Here is a 12,048-nt window from a genome sequence, read left to right as displayed (position 1 = left end):
AGAGTTAATGTTAGGGATAGGGCTGGAATGGACGGCTGGAGCCTCTCCTCCAAGTGTGTGTTACTGCCGCCATCAGCATTCTGTTGTATTCTGTTGTCTGCTTTTCTCTGTAAGCGCTTCGAGCCTGTACTTTTTTGCTTTAGCTGAGTAATGAAGTTGAATCAGTACTTTAACTTTCACTGGAACAATAGTATTTTTACTTCTACTTAAGTGGAGAATGTCTGATCTTTTGCCAACTCTGGCTGTCTCTCAGTCTTGGAATACCCACTTGTTGTCCTGCGGTGTCCTGGGAATATGGGAACTAGACAGACTGGGGAAACAATGGGAGGAGACACAAAGATGGAATCACTTTTACCATCTTTTATGTATTTGCTGGTCGTCTTATTTCTTCTATTTTGCAAGCACAGTGTTGCAATCATTGTCTTTGTGGTACAATGACACAGGTAGAATGCAGGTGTTTTCATGTAACACGATGCCAGAAAGATGAGTAATGTGTTTTGAAGAGAAGATAAAACATCATGTTTGAACAAAGATAAGCAGCAGACACGTCTGTGTGTGAGTTGTTCAGGTTCAGTAAGAAGGTAATATGTCTGCAGAATTTGTAATTCTTATGAAGATATTGCTTGTACAATAAATAAAATCCCTTTAACTTCTTCTGGAGAGTGTCTTTATATATTTAGTCATTTTGGGGCGATCCTTTATTTAGTAGTAACTCTAGTCGGGGATATATATCAGAGTTTACTTTCAGATATGAGCATTGTGTTTCCTGTGGATGAATGAATGAATTATTTATTTATGTAATTTTTGAAAGACTGGCTCATGTAAAATCTCTGAAAGTATGACAAAGCTCTCCTGTTACACTTTATGGACACCTGAGCGTCACCATGAGGGCCTGTCTTTATTCACTTTATTCACTGAAATCCACTTTTATAATGAATTCACAGTAATCACTGACACCTTCAGAGCATTACATTCATTAAAGACGTCTTCTACACCTACTCTTCCAGACGACCGACACATGCTTCAACCACTGCAGGTTAACCAGCCACTCATCAGTAAAGCAAAAACTAAATGTAAATGTCCTCATGTGGAAAAGACTGAAACACAACTCCCATATATCACTAATGTAACAGATCCATTTAGGGAGAGTGAGAACACTAGGCTGGATGTGTTTTAATGCAGGAACATTCATCATGTCTTCAGTTCAACAAATCATTTACATTGAATATGTGAGCTGGATGGTTACACGACACAATGTGATTGTCAACAATAACTGCAATGAACGCTGGTTTGAGGGCGGAGTCAAGGAGGCCATTTACGTGAAAAGGGAAAGACCCTCTCTGAATCAAGGAGGGGGCCTAAGGGTACATCTGTCACCATCTTACAATGCTGTGATTGCAGCCGTTCTCCAACTCTCTGTGAATGGTACTCAAGACCATTGATCAGTGGTTGTTGATCAATGGTCATGAGAATTTGCATAATCATGATTAAGGAACTGACCTCCCAGCCCATTGTTCCTTCAGTCGGCTGGTTTCTCTGACTGAAAACGCTACGTCCAGAAGAACAGAATCAACTTTTGGAGATTTACTTCCCTGATGATTGAGCACGCATCAAGACCTTTTAATCAGGCCAACAAATATCTTGTACTCAATTTTAGCAGCAGCCATTGTGACACTGATGATAAAACTTGTGTAAAAGTGCGAAGCTGTAAAAAAGTAATTATAAAAAAGCGTTTTTGTAGCTGAATGTTACTGGATAGCTGTTTCATCTGTAACACATCAAAATAACCTGCTAAGGTTTAATAGGCTATAAGGAACACACTCACTTCCTGAGCCCTGGGCAATAAGAGACGTTTTGTGTTTTATAATTTATTGATATGTTTGATCCTTTCTGACCTGCGTTAATGAAGCAGTCATTAGAGCACCATGTCCGCTAGAATAGTTCTGTAGTTTGATGCTTGAGTCGTTGCAGACTTGTTGAAACTCCCTCACCCGTCAAAGCAGCGTCTTTGTTATTCGAGTCCAGCAGATGGCAGTGTTTCACTGTCTGACGGCTGTCTGAAGCTTCAGCTGGATTATCCGTTTTCATGTTTGATTAGAGGTTTGTGTGTGTGTGTGTGTGTGTGTGTGGGTTTTTAGCCACGAGTTGTCCACGATAAAGCATATTGAATGGCCTGTCTAATATTGTTAGAATTCTCCTTTGGGTTAGTTTCATTACTCAATCGGGACATTTATTTGGAAAAAGAAAAAAAGAGGGAAAAAAAAGAAAAAAAAAGAAAAGAATTAAAAATAAATAAATCCTCATAGTTTACATTTACAAATATCAATACTGAATGTTACGTCCCTCTGCAGCTTCTAATCGTCTCAGTGTTTTCAGCTGGTGCTAATTGGCCACACCTAGTCAGGTGTGGATAAAAGCATACCTGAGGCAAGCTTCCCGGCAGTGCACTAGTCTTTGCCTTGGTGGCACCAGCCATTTTAGCCAACCTGGTTTTCCATTTTAGGATGAAACCTCTTCTCACCCACACTCTGCTATTCATCTCTGTTTTTATGTTGCGGCTTTTGAGCCGGGTCGTAACACTGAAGATTAGTGATGGGCAGATGAAGCCCCATGAAGCACTGAAGCTTTTCATCCAATTGGTTCACCCCAACGCGAAGCTTCATGAAGCTTCATTTGCTCTAGCAGGACACCTACTGGACGTAAAAATAATAGCTGGCATGAATTTGAAGAGTGTGGCATTTTGCACACAGCCTGTAAATGTCAACAACAAAAGGAGTGTGTAACACATGTATATTGTAGTGATGGCAGTATACTGTGTATATTTATAGTGGCAGTATGGGAAATGATTATTTGGAAATGCTTGAAATGGAAATGATCATTTACTGTGAGGTGAGGTGTGGTTGGGGTGTGGACAGTGGTTGTGCTTTTGTAACGTTGAGGTATGGACAGCTACACACTGAGGCTTTGAGCCTCAGTCCTGCCTGTTCACATTTTATTCTGTAAAAACTAAATTTTCACTGCTTTTACGTCCTTTTTAGTGGGGAGAACATAGCTGGGATTTAATGATTTAACAAATCTTTTGAATCCTTTGTCCTCCACAATGCTAAATGGCTGGGAGTCCTCAATCACCATGCTGACCAGGTCTTCATCTATTTGAGATTGTTCTCCTCAGGAAAGACAATAAAGACAAAGCACAAATATAAATATCACACACGTAACTTATAACAGTTGTATAATATTGTTATATCATTTAGTAACATTACTGCATGCTATATTATCATTGCATTTGATGGCTCACCTGGTCTTGCTCCACAATCGGTGTTCCTCTTATTCTCATGCAAAGCTCTGTAGTGCCTAAGCATGGATGAGGTGTTGTTGTTATATCCCAGCTCCCTGGCACATAGCAAACACTTCACCTTGTACAAAAGTCAAGACAGCTCAACATAAATTGTATTGCACCATCAGTATCATGACAATACATCTTCTGTAGAAATTTACATACCTTGTTGGGAGGAATAAGATCAAAATGTTCCCACACAGGGGAGGACATCCTCCTCTTCTTAGCTGGCTCCATTCTCTCCTGACTTTCTCTCCTCACTCTCATAAACCTCCAAACGGTCTCCAAACTCTCTCTAACCGCAACTCTCCATCAAACACCCACATTTTGAATGAAGTCTGAGGGGTTTATATCGCTGTCATATCTCGCGGCAAAGTTCGAACCACTTCATGAATCAGTCACGTGGTACAGCCGGGCAGCGAGGCTTCGGACGTCATCATTTTCAGCTCCTCCCATAAATGAAGCAAGCCTCGATACGCGCTTCGCGGAAACGCCCCCTCCATTACTCGACACACGCTCCGAAGCCTCGATACAGAACGTCCCATCACTACTGAAGATTACAAAGATCAACATTAAGACCAGTCTGTGCATTCAAAGCAGTGACAGAAAAGAGTGTGGGGCATTAACCCCCACTCACTTCACAGTTCACGTTCACAGCGAGCTTCGTCGAAATTTACAATGAGACCCTGAGGGACCTTGTGTTCACCGGCAAGTCCAGCAAGAGACCTGAGCATGAGATCCGCAAGACAGCCAGCAACGAATTGACAATCACTAATCTCACCTATGAGCGGGTCTCCAATGAGGATCAGGTACAGCAGACAGACATCTGTAGCTCAGAACAAATTAATTTCAAATCTGCTGACAAATTGTTACCAAACTTTGAAAATACATCAAACTTTATCGATGCTCTATGTTTTAAAACGTTCCCTCGTCCTCTCAGGTTCTCCGTCTGATTGCTTTGGCCAATCAGAATCGCTCCACTGCCCAGAATGACCGCTCGTCTCGCTCCCACTCAGTCTTCCAGCTGGATATTGAGGGAGTTAATGCCGGCAGGGATGTCAAGTGCAAATGTATCACACTGGAAGTACCAGCATCAGGAATGTGGTTTCTTCTTTTTGGATCTATAATATTTAGTCTGGTTAGTTATTGTTACTGTAACCAGTGCAAAATCTGCTCTGATGACTCAACGTTAATGTTTGAGCCCCTGAGCGCTAAAAGAAGTGTTTTGTAAAGTATTAAAACTACCTTTAATGGAAGGAAAAACGGATCACTGCTTCCTATAAGAGTTGGTTTTCTCTGTGTGTGTAGCCACTCTGTGCCTGGTGGACTTGGCTGGCAGTGAACGAATGGTGAAGAGCCAGTCTCAGGGTGACCGTTTCAAAGAGATGACCGCCATCAACAGCTCACTGTCCAACCTGGGCGTCGTTATCGCCGCTCTGGCCAAAAAGGTCTGCAGCTGCAGTTTCTGTAGTCTTAGATGTCACACCTGCTTTCTTTACATTTACAGTATTAATGATTTTTTTGGCCTTTGTGTTCCAGGAGACTTACGTAGCTTACAGGAACTCGAAGCTCACGTACCTCCTTCAGGGATGTTTGGGGGGGAAACGGCAAAACGTGAGTTTGTTGACATCACAAATCTTTATAATGACGACACATAAAACTGAAGGAATTTATCCCCAAAAAATATTTAACAGCGTTTGATCTCATCACTTCAGATTGTGACTGTTTATTCTTTGGCACTAATTTTGGATGTCTTTATTTGCAGCTTGATGTTTGTTAACATTGCTCCGGAGCCCGACAGCTTTGGGGAAACTCTGAACTCATTGAGGTTTGCCAGCAAGGTCAGTGCAGTCTTGTTTCCAGTGTTCATTGGACAGAGTACATTAATGATGTCCTTACATCAGCTGTTTATGGTAAACCAAAGCCATACTCCATATCCATTTTAATACCTTGGTGTGTAATTCATACTCACATTTTGTCTGAAGAGTAGGGATGTTCCTGGCGTCTTATTTACTAGTCGACTAATCGAGGGGGAAATAATTAGACTAACCAACTAATGTAAAACTAAGGAACATTCAGATATTGAGTTGATTTTCAGAACTGATTAATAGAAACTGTCAAACTAGACGCAGAGGTATCTTAAACCCTTTATCACATTCTGTTAAATACAAATGAAAATGCATTACTACAAAAGATGTTCTATTAAAATATGACAATCATTTGAGAATCTAAAAGTACGTCTAAGTGTGGCGAGAATGATTCAGGTAATACATTATACAGCCGTTTTCTAGTCAGGTTGTGGGGGCAGCAGGAAGGACTACTCCTGACCACAGCTGATAGATGTAAACTGGCTAGCATGACCAAGGATGCTGGGGCCTCCTACTGGTAGGACGTGCCCAGCTGGAACAGCCTCCTGGCCAAGGTGGCTGTCACCTTTTGATGTGAAGGAGTAGTGACTCTACTCTGAGCCCCTCCCCCATTGACTTAACTGCTCTCCTAAAGGAGAGGTTTTCCACCTCTCAGGAAACTAATTTCCTCTGCGTGTATCTGCGATCTCAGTGTTAACAAGAAGATCAGGGTAGATTAATAGATTTATGGCGTTTCTCAACAACAGTGCACCATCTGGTGGTAGATCGCTGCCTAACATTTAGAACACAATGATGTACCAGCATTGGGCATCAATTAAAATGTTAACAATTAGATTGAACGACTGGTAAGTCTGATACAGACTAGTGACAATTAGTCGACTAGTCACATAAATCCCTGATAGAGCCCACAGAAGTGGCCTGCACCATGTGCGTGGCTTGCTTTGCAGTTTAACCACCAAAACACTCGTCTGCAGTGGAATTTCTTTGAGCTAATCGATTCATTTATTTCATTTCTTCTTCTAATTAATGTGGAAAATGGTGGCAAAGGTGGCTGAAATGAGTGATTCCTAGAGTTACATGTCAGTTTACAGCATAGGGATTAAGTTTACAGTATAAATACCACTGAATTGTACAAGGATTTGAAGTTTCACTGTAACTTTAACATTTTTGACAATTTTGTTTTGTTTTCTCCCCCACAGGTGAACGACTGCGTCATCAGGACAGCGACTGCCAACAAAAAGTAGAATTATTAAAAAAAAAAAACCCTGAGTTTTCTACTTTTTAGGTTCATCTCAGGTTTCCACGCTGAGTTGGTCATGACAGTTGCCATGTGTGATGGCATGCCACACATGGTAAGCTCCACACCTCACCACCCGTTGATTCACTTTAGTTTAATTTACAGTCACTACTTTAAAATATTCCATTTATTGTTCAATATCGTTTCTTTATTAAATGTATTCATTTTTCCATCACACCTTCCAATGTTTATATGGCGTGCACACATATTAACCTTGCAAGGTCAAAGCTCTGTTTTATGTTATATTAATACATCTTTGTTTGAGTTACCTGGGGGTTGGTGTCTCCTCCTGTCTGGCAAAGGGCTGGGAGACCTGAAGTACTACTGACAGCCTAATTGGATTGCACCACATGCAGGTGAACGACTGCGTCATCAGGACAACAAAGTAGAAATTATTAAAAGAGTAACTTTTATATATGTGCGTTTAAAGCAGGGTGTCAGTTTTTTTTGTTTTTTTCCACATATGTTGGATTATGTTTCTATATATATACTTTGTAAAGGGTATTTTAAATTAATGAAAATGAATAAATATGATTGTTTCTTTTACCTGTTTCGATGTCTGCCATATCATTAGTATGTTTCGTGGGAATTAAATGTTTATTTAACATGTACGCTATTACATTTACTCTACAAATAAAACCAAATTTAAAGGCTGTTGCATTTTATTGCCTTTTTTCTTTCCTTTTCTTAAAGTTATGAAGGCATCTTGGATGCCATTTCAGTGAGTGGGGGTTAATGCCCCACACTCTTTTCTGTCACTGCTTTGAATGCACAGACTGGTCTTAATGTTGATCTTTGTAATCTTCAGTGTTACGACCCGGCTCAAAAGCCGCAACATAAAAACAGAGATGAATAGCAGAGTGTGGGTGAGAAGAGGTTTCATCCTAAAATGGAAAACCAGGTTGGCTAAAATGGCTGGTGCCACCAAGGCAAAGACTAGTGCACTGCCAGGAAGCTTGCCTCAGGTATGCTTTTATCCACACCTGACTAGGTGTGGCCAATTAGCACCAGCTGAAAACACTGAGACGATTAGAAGCTGCAGAGGGACGTAACACCTCCTCCCTTAAAAGGGTTCCTCTAGGACCCCTAAACAAATTAAAAGTTCCTCTGAAGCAAGTTGGCATCTTTAAGCATGGATGCCCCTACATGAGGATCTGAAGTTGCCACACTGAACACACAAAAAGTAACATGTGACCAACACAAAAGAGCACAACAGTCAAACCCAAAATGATTACCTGACCTGCTACAACACAAAACCAAAAGTACACTAAAAACAAATCCCTTACTTTCCCTACCCTAGTCTTCAGTGGTGTACCAGGCTCGAGGCAACTTTAAACGCGAACTCGAGAGCAGGCAGCAGACCAGAGATATAGTCTCCTACCAAACTCTGAAGCGTACCCCCACCCAGGATAGCCACCAAACACAAACTAAAACAATAAAGCAAAACAACAAACAAGTGCTTCGATGGAAGGGCAGCACAGTCACCCAGCTGAAACACACTAAAGGGAGTTTGCTCAATTACACTGAACACCATCACTCACCCACTTAAAAGCAAAACAAACTGACATTCAGTCTCCACTAAAATGTCCAAAGATCCCGGACGAGCCACCACTTATGTTATGTATAGTGTGATTTGGCCATCTGAACATGCTACCTATATAAATCCCAGCAGGAAGCATGTTTTAATAGTGTGATTGGGTCATCTGAACACCCTACCTATATAAATCCCAGCAGGAAGCATGTTTTAATAGTGTGATTGGGTCATCTGAACACGCTACCTATATAAATCCCAGCAGGAAGCATGTTTTAATAGTGTGATTTGGCCATCTGAACACGCTACCTATATAAATCCCAGCAGGAAGCATGTTTTAATAGTGTGATTTGGCCATCTGAACATGCTACCTATATAAATCCCAGCAGGAAGCATGTTTTAATAGTGTGATTGGGTCATCTGAACACCCTACCTATATAAATCCCAGCAGGAAGCATGTTTTAATAGTGTGATTGGGTCATCTGAACATGCTACCTATATAAATCCCAGCAGGAAGCATGTTTTAATAGTGTGATTGGGTCATCTGAACATGCTACCTATATAAATCCCAGCAGGAAGCATGTTTTAATAGTGTGATTGGGTCATCTGAACATGCTACCTATATAAATCCCAGCAGGAAGCATGTTTTAATAGTGTGATTGGGTCATCTGAACATGCTACCTATATAAATCCCAGCAGGAAGCATGTTTTAATAGTGTGATTGGGTCATCTGAACATGCTACCTATACAACGGAGCCATTAACCACGTAAGGTAGCATATTCTGATAAGGTAGCACGGATTGATAGACAAGACTATAAATTTACGCTACGGTAGGATGTTTTGACAGAACACCTTTTCTCGTCGCCAACATTTTTCTTTTGTTAAGCTTACTGTTATCAAGGCATGGTAAATGAACAGTAAACCTTGCCTGATGACTAATCTTCCCGTTTCCCTCTCATTGATTTATTTGGGTTGTCATGGCAGAAGTATTAAACGATGCCTTTTATTAGAACATAAGCATTTAAATGCAGTAATTGTATTTGAATTAGTTAAATATGAGTGGGCAACTCTGACCATGACAAGACTGCATTTGCTCTAAAAACTTAATAAAAAATTTAGACATATTGTTGTCATTATTTTTACTCTTCAATTTTATGTGTTTTTTCTTTAAGATGGTATCAGAAGTTGCTCCTCCACCATGAAAAAAACCATCTGCATATATTCTTTCACTACATCCACGATTCTCCTCTGTGGTCTTCCTCATTCATCCTGTTTGGAGCTTAATGTTCGACATCCTTTATCTATTAAAATTACAGAAGGAGAAGAAAGTAATCATCAGAGCAGGAATCATGATAAATGATAAATAGATTACCAGTACATACAAACATAACACTTGCATAATTTCTCTGATAACGCTGCATTGGATGGGTTTATTAACTGTGGGCTGAAATTGTACTACAGTCTGCTGGTGAGGAACTTTTTTGAGTGTTGAATAAAATGTCCTCCACAATCTGTATATGAATTGTCATTAAAACCACAGAGATTCTTACTTATAAAGGAAAGAAAAGTGGGACAAAGCCCATCAACATATAGTGTATATTTTCTGAAACATTACAAAGATGCAGGTAATTCTGGGTTCACCTGAATTACAGATTAGACTGGTGGACAAACAGATGTTGTGTACAACTGGTGACAGCATCAGTGACAACAAATTAATCAGCGAGGCTGGAAGCAGAATTAGGAGGCGTCAGAGTCAGCGAGGGTCAGAGATCGACGAACAAATTGCCCACCTTCATGGATAATGCATCCCCCTCAGAAGGATTCAAAATTAGGCCACGAAGAACAGTTCAGGAAACCTATTTTGTTTCGTCTGTGAAACTGTATAAATAAAATGTAAATTATGTTAAAGGCAAACACATTTGTAAGCCATAAGAAACAAACATGCTTTGCAATATACCTTCAAACATCTGTATAGATTTGATACATTATTTATTAACTGAATTTGCTAACATGTCTTACATAGTGAGTGTGTCACGGCTGCCGAGGCGAGCCGTGCGGAATAAATGAGGATCCAATCACAGGCAGTCGTGGAGAAGTGAAGGTGATTTATTGAACACAAAAAGAATGTGGACAAACAGCAAACGGGGCTCGAACTAAACTAAACTGGGAAACAACTAAACTACAGAGCACAATCCTGATTGAAAACGAGCAGAGGAGAATGACGCTGAAAAGCAAGGAGAAGGCACGGTGGATACACTGAGTAATACAGACGAACCGGCAACATGCAGGAGAACACACAGGGCTTAAATACACACACACCAGTAATCAGGGGATGAGAGACAGGAGGGCAACACAGCTGGGAGAAATCAGAGCTGATGGGACAAGGGAAATGTAACTGAACATACTCACATCAGACAGAGACCTTCACAATAAAACAGGAAACTCAGACACGGGGAACCAAACAAGACACAGATCTAAACAGACAGCTTCACAAACAGATGGGGTGACACCATAGACAGACAGAGACACAGACTCAAAGGCAGACCGAATATCACACATAGAACTCAAACAATAATAATAATCATCATCATCATAATAAACTAGAAAATGATAACTAAAAGCACTGGGTCACTGACCCAGGACCATGACAGAGTGTTTCTTTTACTGATGATATTTCAGTGATATGTATTTTTTATGACTAAATAATGCTCTATCGAACACCTGGCAATAACAGCAGGTGTGGCAATTTTGTAATTTGTTGTTTAAATTTGATATTATTGTAGGCAGTATATTTTCTTAGCCTTTGTCATACTCATGCTTAACCCTCTCAGGCTCAAATTAAGTTTTTGTTGCTAATGCACAAAAGAATACCTGCAGTGGTACTTCTGAGTAAAAAACTCATGAAATATGTATGTGGGGTGATCAGGTTGTTAGCTTTTAACTGTTGCATATCTGCAATGCCTGCCTTGAGAGGGTTAACAAAGCAATCTCAGAAACCGTACAGTAATCTTGGGTGTGTGGGGGTCACCCAGAGTCAGAATCTAGTGAGATATCAGTGTCACCTCTTACAGTTTTCCTGTAATCTGAGCTCAAATATGAGAAAATATAGAGTACAGTACAGTAAATTGGGTAAATTTTACTGTTAATTTTCTCTGAATCGTACAGTAATTTGGGCTGTGGATCACAGGGTGGAGTGGAAAAAGTGGAAAAGTGGAGATGAACCAAAACTGGGAGTGGATTGTGAAGTACAATAGTGTCAGGACCAGAGTTGGTCAAGTTACTTGAAAAAAGTAATCAGTAACTAATTACTGATTACTTCCCCCAAAAAGTAATCCTGTTACTTCACTGATTACTTATTTTCAAAAGTAATTAATTACTTAGTTACTTTTAAAAAACACGATTTACAACCTGAATAGGTGATAAAGCGATAGATCTTTCAGCCCAATTCTACTTTTTCTGCATAATTCATCATATAAAATGTAATCAAATGGAAAAGTCTCTCTTTTTAAAACTTGTTTAATTAGTTTTAATCTTTTAACTTTATGCATCAAGCAAAAATTGAATTATATGCAACATTCTCTGACTGGAAGAAATTTGTTTAATATTTAAACTTATTTTCTGCCCATTCCAGCACATAAAATAAAATATTTTTTGTGTTTACACTCACTCTTTCAAATAGATGCAAGTAAAACACAGCAGAAAATAAATAAAATCAAAGACTAGCGGTCCTTTGGCTCTATTTTCACCTGTAAAGCAGGAGTGGGGTAGGCGGAGGTTTACCCTGGTGCAGGTGTGCCGCGGTCAGTTGAAGAATCCGCGAGTTTCTCTGTGACTTTCCCATTACGTCATAGCGCACTCGGTGCTTGCTTGGAAGTTTAGGGGGTTTTTTCGCCGTAAAAAGAAGTTTTCTTCCCACGCACAACGGACACTAATGTTTTTGTCACTTTTTATGGAATCAAACTCAAAGTAAGGTCAGTACTTCCACGCTTTAAACGCTGCACGCTCATACTCTCT

General features: G+C 40.1%; 2 protein-coding genes across 2 annotated transcripts in view; both read left to right on the top strand.

Moving 5' to 3' along the window:
* The window catches only part of LOC308393807 (uncharacterized protein), an 810,936-nt gene that overhangs the window by 363,448 nt on the left and 435,440 nt on the right, over nt 1-12,048 (top strand). The gene's annotated exons all lie outside the window — the stretch shown is intronic.
* LOC308399968 (carboxy-terminal kinesin 2-like) lies at nt 3,976-7,149 on the top strand (the record flags this gene model as incomplete). Its single annotated transcript, XM_080887426.1, is given in 7 exon segments — nt 3,976-4,146; nt 4,278-4,407; nt 4,646-4,785; nt 4,877-4,933; nt 4,935-4,951; nt 5,103-5,178; nt 6,405-7,149. Coding segments are annotated over 7 exon segments (636 nt in total), but the record flags the coding sequence as incomplete, so codon positions are not given.

The sequence above is a fragment of the Rhamphochromis sp. 'chilingali' genome, assembly GCF_963969265.1.
Source record: "Rhamphochromis sp. 'chilingali' genome assembly, chromosome: 1".
NCBI lineage: Eukaryota > Metazoa > Chordata > Actinopteri > Cichliformes > Cichlidae > Rhamphochromis > Rhamphochromis sp. 'chilingali'.
Note: the sequence above shows the minus strand (reverse complement) of the source record. Positions and strands in the feature narration are given on the sequence as shown.